We start from the raw sequence: 20312 nt of genomic DNA, 5'->3' as shown, positions 1-20312 counted from the left end.
CAGCAGCGTTCGGTACATATGTCAAATTACCTCGTCAATAGATGTTTGGAGTGATTGAAGGAAACGAGGAACGTAGTGGGGTTATTTATGAAAGGGATGGGACGTTTGGAAATTTGGCAGCTGTATTGAATAGCCTTATTCTAAACTGCTTTTCTATAAGAATAAAAAGAAAATCAATCCCATAGTTCGTAAAACTATAGTGAAGCCTTTCCTCTGTAAGTTTTATCCTGTTCTACCGTTTCATAAGGGTAACTCTTAAGCCCATTGTAAGTGGGGATTTCACTTCTATTTACGTATTTTGTCAATATGCTTTCGTTCTAACATTATTCAGCACCAATGCAAGACATCCAACAGATTATTTGAGAATATGGAATTACTTCATTCGGGTTTGTTTTAGTAAAGCAAGTCTGTCTTTTGTGCGTTCGCTTTCATTGTCGTGGGAAAGTGGTTGGAACAATCTTTGTGTTATCACTCTAGTTTTTAATGTTCTGTAAAAGAAAACTATTTAGATGGCTATTTTGTCTGTCCGTCCGCACTTTTTCTGTCCGCCCTCAGATCTTAAAAACTACTGAGGCTAGAGGGCTGCAAATTGGTATGTTGATCATCCAACCTCCAAACATACCAAATTGCAGCCCTCTAGCCTCAGTAGTTTTTATTTTATTTAAGGTTAAAGTTAGCCATGATCGTGCGTCTGACACCGCTATAGGTGCCAACAACATAGGCCACCACCGGGCCGTGGTTAAAGTTTCATGGGCAGTGGCTGTACAGAAAACTCGATTGCGCCGAAAAAACTTCGGCGCCTTTTTTACTTATTCTTGTAGCCTTCAAGCGAAAGCTGCAAGGAAAAAATTTACTGATCCCGCAAAGGATTGTTACTGTTGTTTATATGAAGTTTGACAATATCAGATTACGTCAGATCTGCTATGCTGTTGCCTGCCATTTTGTCTGTACATCATCAGTTCGCGATAAAAATTCGTGAATAATTGTGAATTCAGGAAGTTTATCCTGTCGTTGGAAGACAGGTTGAAAATTGAAAGATAGATCCGGCCAAAGGTCTGCAAAATCCAAAATAGTTTTGGTTAGTGGTATGTCAATCAAAAGATGGTTCAGACCAGTGGCCTGTAAATTTCAAAGTAGTTATAATTTATGGTCTGTAAAATGGTGAATTTCAAAAGAGTTACGATTTATGGCCTGTAAATCGAGAGATAGTCGAGACCAGTGGTCTGTAAATTGGTAAATTTCAAAACAGTTCTGATCTGTGGTCTGTAAATTTCAAAAGTGTTCTGATGTGTGGTCTGTAAACCGAGAGATAGTTCAGACAAGTGGCCTGCAAATTGGTAAATTTCAAATAGTTCCGGTTTGTGGTCTGTAAACTGAAAGATAGTTCCTGCTAATGGTCTGCAAATTTCAAAACAGTTCCGATTTAGTGATAAGAAGTATCACTGTTGTAGTTGTCTACATAAAAGTATCAGTTAATTTATAATAGTAATATCCGAGTGGGTCTTGTTTGTCCTCCTCCGGGGTGACAGTAGGGGAGACGTGACACATCCACCCTCCTCCTGCAAGCCTGTTTGTCCGCCCCGGGTTGGGGCGGTGTAGGTAGGGGATCGGGAGGGTAGGGGAGACAGCATCGCCAAGCTTCAGCTACGCGCGCCAACAAGCTCGTTTAAAAATAACTGTCGGTCCTTCATACGAAGCACCAGAAACAATAACCATCTGAAACTTTCTTTTGATTTCCAAATCAGACAAATTGCAGATGAAAAGTGTATCTTCTCCAGTGATGTTCTTAAGAGGAGAGACAAGATCTAGAAAGACAGGTTCTTAAAACTCCCTAATTGGAACTGTCGTGTTCACCTGCCCCGGAATGCGAGTGGTAATTCTTGTTCATTTTCTTTTTCAGCTTCCCTTAATACCCACGAATTAAAGGCTTCGGAACATTTCTTCCACCATTCCTTCTCCTTTCATAGACTTTTTTCGACCTTGAGTTTTTATCGCACACCATTTCGAAGGTTTATTTCAATGCTAATAGATTCTACCTCTGTCAAAAGGAAAACGAACGAAAGGAAAATAAAATATAAGATAGATGACAGGACATTTTCCGAGTTCATCAAGTTAAGATTTACAAGTGGTCAACTTTGTAGAACAGCAGAAAAAAGCATATATGTCAAATTTCAGTCAGTTATTTTTCATCATTCTGTGTAAATCAAAAGGCGGATGAAGTGATACTCTATGCACAAACGTCAGCAAATCTTCAGTCCTTTCACTCTTCTCCATTAGAAACATGCTAAATACCTTTGAACTAGTGTAATTTGGTGTTGAGTTAACTTTGTTTCGATAAAACTGAAATTTAGAGATGCTTTGCAATATCAGATATACATATACGTATACATATACATAATTCGTTACCCTTTGTCTGTGTGTTCCTTCTTTTCAGACTTGTTAAAAGATCTGAAATGATGAATGTTGTCTCTTATTTCTAGTTTTCTTTTTACAGTTATAAACTCACCTATTTTTTTAATTGTTTTGAATTTTGGATTTACTTCCTAGAATTAACCGAAGTGAAGTATGGCCTCAATTATTGATCATATTACAGGAAGTTAGTTTTATGTTTTTTTCCAATCACATATGCTTGTGTATAAAATGAGCCAGTGAGATCTAGACGCCAAGAGTACATCAAGTGTCGTGATAGAAGTGAAATCAACGTTGCCAAGAGACCAAGCCCTCTGATGTCACTCCTGAACTTCTTTGCTAAAGTGAAGACACCTTCCTCAAGTAATAGCTTAATATGGGGAGGACACGCTGTGAATTAAGGGGCGAGAGAGCGAGTTACCTTACCCAATGCACACTCCCTGGCAACGACGTGTCCACTTACAGACGTCGGCCTTAAAGGGTTAACGAGGCTGTTTCTATAACGTCACCGTTATAAACCGAGACTTGTCTGCTCCCCCGTTATGGTATTATGATGCGTCCCTTTATTACCCGAAATTCGGTCCATTATCGATGTGTATTATCTAATGTTTATGGCCTGCTGCTGTATCAGTCAGACGATAACTTTCGTGACATTCACATTGAATGTATCTTCATTATTCATGCTTCACACATTTTCCGACTTTCGCCAAGGTTGAGAGGTGCAATATGGTGGAATGATAATGTGAAGTAAATAGTGAAAAGGGCTGATCTTCCCCTGTGGAAAAATAGAAGCCATAAATTTGGTGTATTAATCTTCAGAATCTAGTGTATGTCATTCGAGAAAGTTAATATCCACAGTCACCATTCATCATTTTGAGGCATAATTTCCATGACAGACATGTTTTTAATATCTTCTTGAATATTTAAAGTTAAATCCATCTCTTTACTTCCTCGGGTAACTCATTGAATAACCTAAACTTTATGGTTATAATGTGCTTTACGAGATTTGATACTCATTCCGGTCCCATGCTCCTTATCGCGATGTACGTCAAAACACTTATTGTAGTATATTTAAATGTTTAATAATACTGACTCAAATTCAGCTGTTTCATGTTTCCGTCTGTTTTGATGGAAAATAATACGCTCTCCATTATGAGCATTGTTTTTTCTCAGTTACTTGTTATAATGAATGGGTAGTTTCATCATTTCGTCAATTTTTGATCGATGTTTTATATCATAGCGAAATCTTAGCGATAGTTTATTACTCCTGGTGTTTTCAGCCTTTTTCCGTATTTAGTTTCATCTTCCTCTTCCTGAATGTATATAGACCGCACTTCAATTCATTGTTGTTCTCTGTTAAAATGTTATTCTCCATCATCAGATGTATTTTTTTTATTCTTGACTGCTTCCTCGAATTTTATGAACGCCTGTATTTCCAACCAAATGTGATCCTTGGCAGTGAACTCACCTTGCCTCGCCTGAATCATAATCTCTTAACCTTCGACCTTTCCTGCAGTTAGGGAATGCAAGTTCCCTGTGTATTTGCTTCCTTTATGTTCAGATTTCTGGAAGTTGCAGCGTTGTATTACATGGCATCTGTCGTATATATTGCAGATATTACAGGACAAATACATCTTGCCATCTATTATGAAAATGATTTTCCCGAGGTCATTTTTAGTCTTGTATCATTCAGACCTTTTAGCCGAGTGTTCCCGTCTGTTTGAAATTTTTGTGAGATGCTCCTTCTCGTCATCATCATCCGGGACATCTATAATTTTCTCAGTGAACATGTTTTTTTGAAAGTAAAAAGCATTTTAGCTTCCGGAAAATCGAGAGATTAGGTCACCGTCGTGCTCATGCATTGCACACTTCCGGAATTTCCCAATACGTAAGTTTTTTTTTCTGTTCAAGCTTTCCCTGGGATGTCAGTTGATTTGGTAATTGTTCTTCCATTTCGTGTTTCAGTTCGTCTGCATAACTTCCTGGAAATGCAGATAAATTGAAGTCTTTGTGAAGTGTTGGCCCCGTAGGGTTAGGATGGGAAAGATGCATCGGTCTGAAAGACGAAGCTAGGGTGTTAAAGTTGTCTAGGCAGTTGAAGAGAATGAGAGGAACTAGAAAAGTTGATAACATTTTTGTAAAGAAAAATAAGTCATGTTTCATTTAGCTGGCCACGTAAAAGAAGAAACTATTTAATGGGTATTTAAAAAGGTGGTAATGAGGCTGTGAAGGCTTTCGTAGAGGAGGTTTCATCCTCTGCAGATACTGTTGCTTTTTTTTATTTCCGCGTATAGTGTATAGTGTATATATATATATGTGTGTGTGTTTGTCTTTATTTATATATATATATATATATATATATATATATATATATATATATATATATATATATATATATATATACTACAACTATCATTACACACAGTTTTCGTAAATCAGATTCAAGAGCACGTAAACTAGAGGAAACATGCTTTGCTTTTACTGCAAATCTTGCATTGTAAATTATATAATATTATTACATGCTGTGGTAGGGAGAAACGTTGCCCGGTATGACACCAGTCCTCTCGTGTTGTTTGTCTCACCTGCGAACATCATTAAGAAACACTTGAAGGAAAATTCCCGTCTTCTTGGACTTCTGAAGAGCATCTTTAATTGTTTTGGCCCCTCCTCCCATTTAATCAAGAACTGTAATTTCTAATTACAATTGGTCGAAACGCTGTCGGGAAAAAGCAAGGAGTCAACCTGTGGAAATGCCAAAGACCTAGAAGGCATTCCGTCTCGTCGCGTCCTCTTTGAAATCCGCTCTTTTGATCTTCACCTGCCAGGCCATTACCCTCTTTTCAAAAGCTTACCTTTCGACAAATTTGCGTTTAACGCTGTCTGAGATTGATTTGTACGTGACTTTACTTTTCATTTCATTTTACAGACCCTCTTTTCGAAATCTTCTCCGTCGACAAATTTGCGTTTAACGTTGACTGAGATTAATTTACAAGTGGCTTTGCTTCTGATATCATTTTAAAGACCCTGTTGGAAAAGCTTTGCACATTTTATTCAATAAAACTTCCAGTAATGGCGATTTTGTCGTGAGACCCAAAAAAAATCGCTCGGTCCAGTCCATTGGAAGTGCTTCAATACTGTATGAGAGTACGAACGAGCTGGGAACTCGTACCGTATCAGTAGGCTTATATAGACAAATGCTGGAGACGCCGACAGTTGAATAGTATATACAAGGCATCCGGGGAGGCTTCGAAGGGCGGAAGAAGACCTCTTGATTAAATCGCCTTCGCGGCCGTGGATTTAGGATTAGGCCTTCGGTCTCCTTTGAAGATGCTTCTCGCTAGGCTTCACTCATTGATTGCATCGAAGTCATTGGTAGTAGTCATCTCAGCTTCGTCTCCGGTGAAAGGTCAGGGATGAGGATTTACCAAGGTGAGAGAAACCCTCTCTCTCTCTCTCTCTCTCTCTCTCTCTCTCTCTCTCTCTCTCTCTCTCTCTCTCTCTCAGTTATAAAAAAATATTTTTGTTGTAAAGCTATCTTTGTGATAACACTCATTTTGTCAGTATTTCATTTCATTTTAATTAATTGGTCGTATACTTTTAAGATTTGTGTGATTACGAAAGGTGTAAATATGCGCCTCTCTCTCTCTCTCTCTCTCTCTCTCTCTCTCTCTCTCTCTCTCTCTCTCTCTCTCTCTCTCTCTCTCTCGCTCAGAGCTATCTTTCTGATAAAGAAAACTCATTTTTTCAGTATTTTGTTTCATGTGAACTACTAACTGGTCTTATACTTTAAGACTTGTGTGATTGCGAAAGGTGGAAATATATTCTTCTCTCTCTCTCTCTCTCTCTCTCTCTCTCTCTCTCTCTCTCTCTCTCTCTCTCTCTCTCTCTCTTTGCGCTACCAGCTCATCTGAGGAACATATCAGGAGTGAGCGTAGATGTGTTTAAGAATAAGCTCGACGAATATCTAAGATGCATCCCAGGCCATCCAAGAATGGAAGATGCAAAATATACCGAAAGATGCATTAGCAATTCTCTGGTAGTCATCAGAGGTGCCTCACACTGAGGGACCTGGGGCAACCCGAACGAACTGTAAGGTCTGTAAGGTCTCTCTCTCTCAGTTTATTTCATCTGCACATGGGGTCCGCTTCCAAAGTTGCCTGCCGTACCTTTACCCAGAGGATTAGGACTTACCGACTTAGGAACGTCGCTTGTATAAGGCTCAGTTATAGAGTGTGATAAGAAAAGCATTTTCATTCTTCTCTCTGAGAGGTGAACGTAATATGTTCACGTTTGTATTCCTTGAAACTTCATGTAAAATTTGTACATTATATACTCCATACATTATATAATACATACACGAATTGATAAATATGAATAATATATACAGCACGAATATTCAGCACGCACACAAACACACAGCCACCAGATAATTTCATGCATGTGATAGCACGTACGTGCTTCTTTGTGTGTTTCGAGATCGATTCCGGGCTGAAGGGAAACGACATAGGCCAGTTTCCTGAAAAACCCAACCATTTATCTGTTGACTACGCAGTGAATTAGGTACATGGAAGGTACTCTAGCGTTGTAGGTCCAGCTGAGATCCGAAAGGTGGGCGCCTTCTGGAACCACGCCTTCAAAGGAGAAAAACTTATATATATATATATATATATATATATATATATATATATATATATATATATATATATATATATATATATATATGTACGTGTGCGTGTGTGTACATTCTTATTAAATTAGGTCAACCACCTGCGACCTTTCCTCATTTTTCATGTCATTCATATAGAATTCATGTCTCCCCTCACGCTCTTCATTCCAAAGGGCAGGGAATAAAGTTTTTGTGCTACAAAAGTCTTTATTTCTTTGCGAGAACGTGAAGGTTACTTACGCTGATTGCGAATTCGAATGGCCCTTGCGATGGCCGACGGTATCCAGCAAAAGGTTTACATCGATTTGTTTACATTGCGCCCTTTTACTCAAATTGATGGGCAAAGTCCGACGTTCAAGTTTTTTATTTCATATATATATATATATATATATATATATATATATATATATATATATATATATATATATATATATATATATGTGTGTGTATGTATATATTTGTATCTTTATTTATATACATATATATACACACACACAAATATATATATAATATATATACATGTATATATACATATCTATTCCAAAGCCTGTAGTCATAACCCTCAATGACATCCGCATTGTTTTGTTTCTGTTGCAGGTCTGTCCGGAGCACCAAAGGCCCTTCAGCATGTACAGCAGCGGAAGCAGCAGCAACAGCAGCAGCCCCAGCAAGAACGACTCGAACAACAACATGAACAGCCCGAAGTACCTGGTCAAGCCCCCAGCCAGCGTCGTCAACAGCAGCCCCTACGACCACCAGCTTCTGGAGAGGCTCCTTCCTCGGCACATCACGACGGAGCACGTCGTCTTCAGTCACAAGTAGGGGAGGAGGAGGAGTAGGAGGAGAAAGAAATCCTTTTATCTTCTTATTTTCTGACTTGTCTCTCTTGAGATGCCTTTATTGGGACTTGTTTATGCCGATTGTCAGAGCAAAGCTTTTAATTTTCCTCAAAAGGGATAAGACTAAGATGCTAATGCTAGGTTTCTCTTAATAATTAACAGACGTATAGCCCTAAGGTATGACAACCAGTCGAAATCTTCAAGTCATTAAGAGTTAAATCATTTTGCAGTCGAGGCCAGTCTTGCATTTATATTTATAAGTTATTTTTACCTGTGAATTTTGATCATCTGTTATTACATTATGTCGTCGAATATTTGTATATGTTTATATTTTCCCTTAGGAGATGTATCTCATCATTTTCATTTTCTTAACAAAATCATTATATGGGCCAGCAATAACTAATCTTATGTGCGGTAAATTTATCCTGGAGAGATCTTTCTGAAATGTTACTTTAGCCTAGAAGACCCTCAGGATTTTAATTTTAGTGTAAGTGTAATTTCATTTTGAATAAAGTTTTTATTTCGTTTTTTCCAGTTTCCATAAATAGTACGTAGGAAAAGGCTAACCTGATTTTTTCTGTTGCACTTCTTACTCCTGAACTTTGTTTTGCAAATCCTTTCCCATTTCGAGCACGGTTTTATATGGAACGCAAAAAGTATTTTCATTTGCCACGCAGGTACATTTCAGGTTGTGTAGAAATGTTTTCTGTGCGGTAACAAGTGTAGGCTATCATCATTTTATTTTTTTCATATATTTTTTCTTCCTAGAACGAAGGTGTGTGGTCGATCGCTGTACTTCTTCAGCCCCGCCAGTAGAGGAGGTCTGACCAAACCTGTCTTCACCACGAGGGAAAAACTGACGCCTCTTCTGGACTCTCCCCCGGTGAGACGCCCAGAGACTTACTGCATTTGTTTTTTTATCATTATTTTTTAGGCATTTCTAAAAAGTTTTGTATCGCGCGTTTCAATCTCTAAAGCACTTCAGTGATTCAAGATGCATTAATTGGGTTGCAGTAGTTTAACCCTAATGTACTATAATATTTTCATATAGCTTTTTAAAGCTGTTACTTTTCCTGTATGGTAAATGGTCCTCCGTAGGCATTGCTCGAAGTGCCTCTTTCTTTCTCATGTGTATAATGAGATTTCATAAATGTTCTACTTTTTCTGTCATTGCTTGGCGTAATCCTTTTAGAAGAACTGGTTTGATGGTCAAATTTAATTCGGTATTGCATGTTCCTTGGTTCTGTTTGCGACCAAACATATTCTTCCAGGAGATCATGTTTTATGATTAATGTGGGTGGAAACGCAGAATGACCAAAGGCAATTCTTGGCCAAAAGAGAGACAACGACTTTTCAGGAAGTTTGTTCTTCCTCCTACATATCATCGCTTTCTCATAAAATTTGAAGGCGTTCCTACCGGCCACAGAAGTGGCATAAGTGACATGGGTGACTAAATGCAAGCACATACTCATACAAAAACTCTACACATATTCACACACATTCATACATTTGGAAAAATTAATTTATTAATTCGGAATGAAGATGGGTATCAAACATAGTCGCATCAAATGACTGCTAAACCAGCCAAAACAAATTAAATGATGCTTGCAAAAGATGCTTAACATGGATAACCTTTTGAGGTGTGGCCTAGCTTTTTTTATTACGGAGGGCTAAGAATAAAAAAAATTGGCATAATCAGATAGTCTTCGTCTAATGAACTCCGCGTTTTACTATCACAACACATTCAACAACTGATGACAGACACGTGATGGACTTGATATCAGAACAATGCAATTGCAAGATTACCTAAATATTTTCGAGACGTGACAGGTACATAAGAATTCTGTATTGCAGTAAGGAAGGTGATTAGTTTTTTGGATGGAAAGGGAAAAAATATTCAGTGAGTTGATGTGCCTCGCTGTCGAACTTCTCAGTCCTAGAGGTTCTTTATTCCTCACACCATTGGACTGTAGAACAGTCTAACTGAGGATGTCGTGCAACTGGAACTTGAAAAGTTCAAGCGAAGATGCAATGCATTACTACCCTAATGCGATTCTCCTTGTATTTTAATACATTTTTATTCATTTATTAATTTATTAATTTATGTTCTCTTTTCAATAAGAGAGATCTTATCTTTCTGTATTGCCCTTTACCTCCTCTTACTTCCTAATGAAAACCATATTCTTTGGAAGATTGAATTTCAAGTCAGTGGCCCCTTTGGTGGGCTTGTTCCATATGAATAGGGATTATCTTCTGAATAATAATAATAATAATAATAATAATAATGTAATTCTCTACTGACAGGACGACGACGAAGACGTTGACGACACAGGTTCCCCGATACGCCGAGGTGGCGGTGCATCGGCAGGTGCCCGACGAGGCGCCCGCCGGCGAGAAGAGCTGAGTCCAGGGGCAGTTTGCACCATCAAGCGAGTCCACCTGGGCGACCCCGCTTGCGACCTCGGCGTGAGCGTGTGGCGAGGGCGTGGCCCTCAGCGAGGTCTGCAGGCTCCCCAGAGACCTCCGTCAGCCATTGGTCCTGCCCTGTTGGTCGAAGCGCCGGAAAAAGGGTGAGTGCTTTTTTTCAAACGTTCATTTGATTGTGCGAATATTCTAAGCTCCTGCTTCACTATTTTAATGGCATTACCTTTTTATTTCTTTATTTATTTATCTATTTTTACTCTTAAACACTATACTTTCTGGAATGGTTTAGTCTGCAGCTTTTATGCTTTGTTGATTGCCTGTGTTATATTTCATATAGGTTGTTTACTTCTGTAAGAAATAAAAATAAGGAATCCGGTTATCGACCAGACATTTATTGTGAAGCTTCTTATTCAATGCCAACTGCAACTAAATGAACGCTAGAGGCGTGGTGAATTTTTCATACAGTATTACTACACAAGATGCTTCTTTATATTAATTTTAATGAATGTTGTATCGATATAGTAATGTTCGTATTACAGTAGTATAACGTAACTTGACTCGCTACATTTCAAAAGTAACTTTCCCATTATCAAGGCATCTTTGAATGACGCTTTAAATACGAAAATAACAGAAGTTTCCAGTTCATATGTTAACTGCAAATGTGTCAGTAGTGTATAAGGGATTATTCACGATTGCCCATAGAGTCAGTGTTCAGTGAATACTTGGACCTGAATCTCCTCAAGAGTTGCAAATTTCATTTGAATTCGTAGGTTCATCTTGTTACTGATTGATATACATTAGTTAGGGTCAACATTATGATTATGTGGCTGTATGTTGGTATCATGCGGTGTGACTCACGATATGCGCCTTCTTGTGGACAATGGTGAGTACGATTTTCGATGTGTCTGTTTCAGCACCACTTTAGAGTGGAATGTTCCTTTCGCATATTTTTATTTTTTATTTTCCAGTCCTTAGGCTTGCATTTATTCACTGTAAATGGTCAATACAATATCTTTTTTTGATTACAAGTATTAGACGAATTTGGGTAATATTGTAATTCTTGATTTCTGGGCGATGAATTGTATACATCCAAGCTTAGTGTAATAGAGAGTGTGAACACTGTTTTTCTGTAGTTGTGATGGGGCTGTCAGTCAACTTATATTTGTTTACAAATTGTTTTTAATGAGAACTCCCTTGTGTGGACGGTTTGGTTTGACATTCTGAAGTCGTGGTAAGTAAGATATAACGAAACTCGCGCTTCTCACAATCTCCTAACGTTTACAGAACATGATAAAAAATTTATCATAACAAAAGAATTTTTCTGCAAATGCATCAGATAATGAACAAAACCTCCAACACTTAAAATACTCCAGTATTTTCAAATACAAATTTAGCCTTCAACTTTAATACCCAGTTTCGTTATTCCTGTGTAAGTCACCCTTGTTTTTACGGGAGGCCTTGACACAGTCGAATTTTTCAGAAAACCAATGTTTTCATTTGTTTTTAAAATACGTTACCTGGAGTCCTTGAACAATGCGTATCAAAAGCTGCGAGGTCAAGGGTTCGGTCGGCCTCACATTTCCTACCCCTTCCCTCGCCCTCTTCGGCCTTCAAAAAGTCATCTTTTGCCTCCTCCATTCCTTGTGTAAATACAGGTATATTCAGGGCTTTAATTAAATGGAAGCAATTTTTATATTCAGAGCATAAACGCCAGAGACACAATGGAATCTCGTCTAGATTAGCTTCGGTTGAAAAATTTAGATTTTATGGTACTAAATTTTTCATTTTGACTGTGATAAAGGTCGTTTTGCTTAACACAGAAATACTCTTCGTATATTGCATAGCCCGTGACAAGATAATCAACGTGTTCTTCATATTGTTTCACGTTTTAGATATTTCAGCAACGAATAAAATCTACAGTGATATACAGTAATTAAAGTTGTTGTTGAACAACCACCATGACGAATATAACAGACTGTTTCGGCAACCATTATACCTGTGACCAGGCCAAAAGAATCAGTATACTTCTTATTTGCTAGAGTAGCCTTCATTTTAACTTTTATCACTTCTCATCTCCTATTTTTTTTCATAAAAGTCAAATAGTTACTTTGGCCGAAGGTTTCATTCCTTGTGTAAATACAGCTGGATTTAGAGGGCATTACTTTACCTTTTTGTAATCATTTACTGACATACCATCAGTATATTAGTACTAACTTTCATTAGTATATTAGTACTAACCGTGAAGCTAAGTAATGTTAGTTTATAGAAAAACTCATACACACCCTAACTAAAAAAAGAGGTAATTGGGTTCTTCATAATGTTTAATGAGCTTCGATACAATACTCTGTCATTAAGTTTAGCTTGCTTAAGGGAATTTTGCATGTAATATGTAGACAATGGTCTCATTCCTTCCCGTTTTTATAGACGTCATACGCTGGTAGTCGTGAAAATCACCAGAGCTGACGATTTTATAGTGTAAAGTTATTTTTACTTATAAACTGGAGATGAAAGAAGTAAGGCTCGAATTCCTTTCAATATTTATCCATTATTGAGTATATGAGACAACTGATGTGAGTGTGGTGATATTTACCTTTAGAATTTAGAGGCAGCAAGTATAGTGCTAAAGTAAACGAAGGTTTGGTCACGTGACGTGTGTAAGTGACAGGCAAAGTGGTTGCATCGATGAAGAAAGAATGTCTTATCGTTCTTATTATCTAAACAACGCCTCCACACAGTCTATTTTTTATTTCCACGGAGCAGATATTCCTCACAAATTGCGCTCGGCGAACGTTGATGATCAAGACTCGGCCATAGAGTGAAATAAAAAGTAATTGGAGCAAATCAAATTTCAACAGAAATTCTGTCCAAATTCTGCAGGTCCGCGTATGGAAAAAATGTCAAATTTTTCAACGTTTCACTTTTAGCTCTCTATGTCCCCAAAATGGAGATTAGTGTTGTTTATGAACGTTGATGATGAGGACTTGGCCATAGAGTGAAATAAAAAGAAATTGGAGCAAATCAAGTTTCACCAGAAATTCTGTCCAAATTCTGCAGGTCTGCGTATGGAAAAAATGTCAAAATTTTCAACGTTTCAATTTCAGTTCTCTATGTCCCCAAAATGGAGATTAACGTTGTTTATGAACGCCGATGATGAAGAGTCGTACAAAGAGTGAAATAAAAAAATTGGAGCAAATCAAATTTCACCAGAAATTCTGTCCAAATTCTGTAGGTTCTCGCATGGAAAAAATGTAAAATTTTTCAGTTTCAATTTTAGTCCTCTACGTCCCAAAAAACGAAGGTTAGTGTTGTTTATGAACGTCAATGATGAAGACTCGCCAATAGAGTGAAATGAAAAGAAATTCGACCATTGCTTATAACTAGAGTAAAACTTATCGATTTCAAGCATTTTGGAGAGTATTGTGTGGCTTTCAAGCAAATGATGTACCAGTGAGGAATTCCAATACGTGTGCCGGATAATTGGATATCGTACATTGTGCAGAAGCTTGACTTTACTAATGGTCAGACACTATTGTGATTTTATGGACTTACAGGGGCCTAACTGTTGTTAGTAGATTTTGTAAACAAGATTAGGTTTCTTTATCGGAATACCCCCACAGGGGAGTGGTACCGTCAGTGCACAGTAAGCACTACCTAAGGTACTTCGGCTCCTACCTGCAGCCCCTTTCATTCCTTTTTACTGTACCTCCGTCCATAATATTTTACTTCCATTCTTACTTTCCACCCTCTCCTAACAATTGTTTCATAGTGCAACTGAGAGATTTTCCTCCTGCTACACCTTTAAAAACTTTTTATTCTCAATTCCCGCTTCAGAGATGAATGATCTCATAGATCCCATGGCTTGGCCTTTGGTCTAAATTCTGTATTTCGTTCCATTTATCGGAATATTTATTTTCTTGATTAAAACTGATTCCTGAAAGTTTTAAACCAGTTTTGGTTTTAATCCTACAGTTTAAACATTAAATATAGGCTCAGATTACGCTTTTCATACTAATGCGGATTGAAAGTTCTATGTCAAAACAACCTCTGAACGATGTTTCATCTCATCCTCACAAACTGGACACATTTGGGGCTCATTTCAGAGGTCATGTTGAGGGAAGTTCTCAATGTCGTGGACATTTGAAGTCATATTTTAAATTAGCCACATAACCTTGTGTATACCGTAAGGTGTAGTACCGTCATAACTTTTTTTCGAACCTCTTATGCGAACGTTCTAATTAATGCTATTGAAGGTTTCAACTGATTATTTTCTTTTTCAAAACTGGACTTTAATGTGTTCAGCTTAATCAAATGGATATGCTGCAGCAATAATAGTAAATGTAGTTTCCAAATTAATGAGTAAGATTTTATACCAAATAAAAAAACACGTTGTGTTGTGCGGTAGGACACATTTCATCTCTCTCTCTCTCTCTCTCTCTCTCTCTCTCTCTCTCTCTCTCTCTCTCTCTCTCTCTCTCTCGGTGGTGTTGGTGGCGGCAAGCAGCTACTCCCAATTTCGATTATCCTCGACCCACCCACATCAATACCTCCAGGGAAAAGGTGAAGGTCTTTGTAGGATCTAACGAGAAAAGTGAGCCTTCACTTTTTGGAGGTCAATTCTGAACCTTCCTTAGTCCTGTAGTCATTATGTACCTTACCTTCTCACTAAAGATTCTTTATCTGAAGTGACTTAATGGTAAGATAGGAAAAGATTCTTATTACCGGCCTCATTTCTACCTCCTTCTCTCATACCAGTTCGTTTATATGTGCGTTGTTTCATTCTCTCTCAAGAATAGAAACTAGTGAAGAGTATCAGTATCCTCGTAATAATACTACATTAACATAAGTTTGTGAAGGTCTTGTTATAGAAAACGAAGAACTATTGGATAAGTAGATTCTGGGACTCTGCAGGATGTGTTACCGTGCTGGAAAATTATAGACGAGAAAAGACTAAAATGTGCCTACTTTTTCATTATTTCGAAGCTTCGTCAGTAGTTTTTATGTGCGTGCTTTTAACAACAAGGACTTCTGACTGTTGATATAGGACCAACTTTCCGTGTAAGTGAACGATGCTAGCTTTTAAACTGCTCAAACTAATTATTCACTATGATGATACATAATTCTGCGGCGTTCTCCGGTTTGCCATCTCCCATCGTTCCGTTTTTAACAGAATCATCTTAAACTTACTAAACTACCTTCAGCCTAAATTTCACCTTCATGTATAACGTGAAAGATGTAATTGAATATATAACGTGAAAGATGCAATTGAACAACTACGTTTTATTTTAGGTAAAGTCTCCTCAGTGTATCTTTCATACCGCATCATGAGAAATGCAGATGCTTTGTCGTAACCCCCGAATAATATTCTTGCTTAATTTTATTTCACTTATTTTATTATGAACATCTCTAACGCCTCAGAGCAAGTAACATTCTATACCGTTGCTCTGTGTATTCTTTATCACAGCTCCCTTCGGTTTATTAATTCTGACGAATACTTTTCATGACTTTTGCATAGATTAAATACCTGAACATTTTAATACAGTGTAACACATTCTTTACTGGGAGATTTTCAGATAGCTATACTGTTTCCTTGACTTAAAAGTAATAATGATAAATGCTGGTGATCACTTTCGATCATCTGTACAAAGTTTCAGAAGACAGAAATTTAGGTTGCCATTTAGCTATGAGTAGTATTTTATTTGTCCCTACTAAGTGTAAATTAATCAACGAATGTATGCCTTCAATCAAAACCAAAATTGATTCTCCGTAGCTTGAGTTGTTTCTGGCAATTACCTTGCAGGAGGTAATTTAATTTATTCTGTATAAATTCACTGTTCTTCGTAATTGTTTACTCGTGGTCCATCTGAATTAGATAACTAAGCAAAATGACCCTGCAGTCCGTAGACGTAAATGCATCTGCAAAAAAATTACCGTCGCTCTCAGAAAAATTATTAGAGTTGTCACTTTTTCCATGGAAGCAACAGGCTTAAAGACTCCGGGAATTACGTAACCTTCACCTCGTGCGACTTGTTTTTTTCTTTTGCGCGTCACTCGGCCTCCGTATATCGATCGCCTTTATTTCCTCATTTGTTGTGCAAATCCTTCTGGGATGAATGCAAATGAGTTGCTTAACGAAGCCTTATTCAAAAGTCTTGTTTACGTGAAGTTTGGTCCCGATTTGCATTTTGCTGTGGTGGGTTGGAAGTGTGCGATTACTTGCATCTGTAGGAAGATCACCAAAATCAAGGATGTTCAGTTTTTCTTTGCGGGCTTTTGGGATTATATGCCTTCGTCCCCAGTCGTGACCAAGGGCAAAGAACCTGTAGTAAACTTTGGCGCAGCTAAGCGAGAATGTGTAACTCAGGAAACTTTTACGTGGTTCAGCATGGCCAATAACCATTTAGTTGGAACAGCCGACATACTAGGGCCCAGGAGTTGAATAAAATTCAGTGGTTGAGTTTGTTCTCTCTCTCTCTCTCTCTCTCTCTCTCTCTCTCTCTCTCTCTCTCTCTCTCTCTCTCTCTCTGATTTCAAGGTAGCCTCTTGCATAGATGTTTTATGAACCAAATGTGCTAAAAAAATATTCAGAAAATACTTTTGAAGTGTGGCTGCATAACTTATTGCTCACTGTCGTCAAAGACTAAAGCCCATCAATTCAACTTACAGAGTTTCTCGTACAGTCGTTTAAAACTGAATGCTATACAAACCTAAATGATCGCATTTATATTTAAAAAATAATATACTAATATAATTTTACTCTTTCAGATTCTGCATGATTATTTTTCCTTCCTTGTGGCATTAAAAAGATTTCTAATTACCCTACATATTTCTGACATACCCCACTAACAGATGCTTTTATTACAGGAGTGGCGATGGCATGGCAGTTGCGGCTGGGTACACCGGTGAAGTCATGTACTTACTACCGCATACTGCCCCGGGTAGAGCTGACCTAGAACCGAGAGCTACGGAGATATTAGTGCAGGTAATTTTTAGCTTTTTCTGCATTCATCTATTTTGTCATTTTTGCTTGTATGCATTCACCTTTTCTGTCGTCTATTAATGTGTGTTCCTGTGTCTAGCATTAAGCTCAGAACAGCTATGGAAGATCTGAAAATTACTAAAATTACTGTGTCAGTGTTATTTTACTTTGTTGTTTTACCTTACTATGAAGAAATGTACGTACAGTTTTACAGACTTTTGCAAGTCATTGTATGCCTAGCAAGGATGAGGTGAATTACTTTCGAAAGTCAATATTTTCAGTAATAAATGTATTTTGACGATACAGTGAATCACTATTTGTTGGGAACGCTTAGAACTTTAGTGAAAAATCTCTTGGGCGAAAGTTACTATACTAACTTGAAAATGTACGAGAAATTAGGTTTAATGTGCTCATAGGTATGGAACTGATTAAAAATGAAACCCAGAAAATCTGTTTCTAAGAGTTGATAAAAAATTTATCAGTTCCATATTAGAATCTATAAAAAATTATGTTCCTGAGTCCAAATGTCCATTGCCTCTTACATAACATAAAAGTACTGGGATGAACTTTACCCGCATCTAACCCCGTATTTAGAAAACCTTACTTAAAACTAATTTCGTCCCAATTGGTTGGTATGTGTCAAGAGGGCCAAATCAGATGAGTTATTGCTTTTAATGCCTCACCACACTTTGAGCCACCTTTGGGCTAGGAGCGGTGCTGGCATAGACCGGCTCAATCTAAAACAACTAATCAGTTTGTGAGTGAAGTTGATATAATTTTGATGCAGTACACAGGCACAGATTATTTTACTAGTAGTTACTTTTACCGAAAAATATTTATAGTTTGAGATTTTTTTAAGCAATGATTTAGTTGCAAGTAAGATTATTTATCACCATCTTGACATTTTCAAGTTGTTTGATAGTGCATGTTTATAAAGAGTGATTATTATAGAAAGGACTGTTTGTTTGATTGCAGGAATGTCAGGAAAAGGTCCTCTTTCCTTGTTTGTAGTGATTAAGTCATTTGCAATGAAATTTAACGATACTGCCAAATATACTGAATCAGTGGCCAAAGACTAATTGTTTTGTTTATCTGATAGTAAAAATTTTTTAAAGATACTTTTTTTCATGAAAGACATGTCTGAATTACCAACTGAGACTTCTGTAGAGAAGCCATAAGTCTAAATTTCACGAACGCTTGTCAGTAGTGGTATTTTGAAAACTACCTACCGTTGACTGATTGTCAATTTATTTATGTCAGACGCACGCAGTCCTTTTGGAAAGTTTGTCAAATTACTCCCAAGGCATCTTGGCAGGTAACTGTACATAGAATATGTAGAAGTTCCATCTTAACGAAAACCTTTCCTCTCCTACAGGATGCAGTCTTAACATGCGTTTGCGAAAGCGTTGTGTGGTTCACGGTCAAGAGCTTCACCCGACGGAAAGTCATAACGAACTCCAGGCAGCTCTCCAATCAGAAGATCAACATCGGGAAGCTGAACTTGAGGTCTTCGGAACCAAAGAAGTTCTCTTGATAACATCTTGTTTTGCGATACTTTTTTTTTTGGCTTTTGAAGTTCAAATGACTTTAAGAACAAATCAATGGTTGTTGGCTTTTCTAGTGTTTTGCTGTATTTGTTGCAGTATAGTTTTACACACACTCAAAAAGCTGTAGTAAAGGGACTTTTTTGACTATGAAAGCAAGTTGAACTTTGTATAATGTGAAACTTATATACTTGAATCCTGCAAGTGCATTAACATATATTGTACAAGAACTACAAAAGCACTACAAGACGTATAATGTCTTATAAAAATAAAACTACTGCCTTATAACAAATCACACCTTTGTTATCCAATGTACTCTCTGCCTCCAGTGTTGTAACTGATGATACTGTGTAAATTTCCTGTGAGTTTGGGTATGTCTAAAGTATGGCATAAAGTTTAACACGTACTGATATACTAAAATCATATAGGGTTAATATAGAGTTATATGCTATATTATTATTCTTCTTCTGTTGACAGTTTTTAATTGGAAATGCGTTTCCTAACTGCTCCTAGACATGAAATCCAAGTAAGCATGTAGAAAGCTCAGGTTTGTGCATTAGGTATGAAATAATACATTTCAGAGTAACGTGAGAGCAAAGACCGCCTTATTCTCCAAACTTCCATTAATTTGCTTGTCCTGAAAGATCTTATAAATAATGTTGAAGTGTTTGTTATAAATAAAGGTTTTGGACCGTTTCGTTACTTCTTTCTTTACCTCCAGACCAATTAGCATCGAAGTACAGTTGGGATGGTTTTTGGTCTCAAATATGTAATGCAGATCTAAAGTGTTACTCCAAAATAAGTAGATAATACTGAAGACACCTCTCGAAGAGCTGCAAAAGTGGTCTTGTGGAATTCGTGGGATACAAGATTTTTTACATAACCTGGGAATGAATAAATATGTCAGAAAGTTATTTTTAACTTAGGTGTCTAAGCATGCGAGCAATTTGTAAGAAAAGTATTACGTTAATACCTGTATTACTATCATTAATAAATTTAACAGTAGGGTCTTCGGGCCTACTTGATTCACTTCTGTTGCTTTTTGTCCCCCTCCAGGTAACATGGGACAGACCCCTCCCATTGTTACAGACGACAACGGAGCAAATATTCCGAGAGCAAGGAAATTCGAGAGTTGCACACTTCGCCTTAGGAAAGAGAAACACTACGACAGATTTAGGCTTTGAGTGTATATAGCCTATGTGGGTGTTAGTGTGTCTGTGTTACTCGCTTTAACTATTTTTATGTTGTAAACGTAGTACATGAATGTTAGAAAGTTAATGAGATTTTAAAGCTCCCATTAATAATAATTTGACAAAATACGGGTTACTGTAGATTTTCAGTTAACACGGATCGTTAATCAAATATGTAAGTTCATTATGACGCTGACAGTCAACTAGCACTTACGGGTAAAGAAAATTTTAGTTTTCAGCTTCTGTTTATCTGAATCAGACAAA

The 20312-nt window shown here is 37.4% G+C and overlaps 1 protein-coding gene across 2 annotated transcripts in view; it reads left to right on the top strand.

Annotated features, from left to right (window-relative positions):
* Window positions 1-19554, top strand: part of LOC136838729 (uncharacterized) — a 249377-nt gene extending 229823 nt beyond the window's left edge. For both annotated transcript variants that reach the window (XM_067104161.1, XM_067104160.1), the window contains 5 exons: window positions 7673-7893; window positions 8683-8797; window positions 10219-10484; window positions 17200-17317; window positions 18690-19554. In XM_067104161.1, the coding sequence (XP_066960262.1) occupies window positions 7703-7893; window positions 8683-8797; window positions 10219-10484; window positions 17200-17317; window positions 18690-18848 (849 nt within the window). In that variant the 5' untranslated portion in view covers window positions 7673-7702 and the 3' untranslated portion in view covers window positions 18849-19554. The remainder of the gene's footprint in view (window positions 1-7672; window positions 7894-8682; window positions 8798-10218; window positions 10485-17199; window positions 17318-18689) is intronic.
* Window positions 19555-20312: the final 758 nt, after the last annotated feature.

Source organism: Macrobrachium rosenbergii, chromosome 5, assembly GCF_040412425.1.
Source record: "Macrobrachium rosenbergii isolate ZJJX-2024 chromosome 5, ASM4041242v1, whole genome shotgun sequence".
NCBI classification, from domain to species: Eukaryota; Metazoa; Arthropoda; class Malacostraca; order Decapoda; family Palaemonidae; genus Macrobrachium; species Macrobrachium rosenbergii.
The sequence above is the reverse complement of the archived record's forward strand: the minus strand, read 5'-3'. Positions and strand labels throughout refer to the sequence as shown.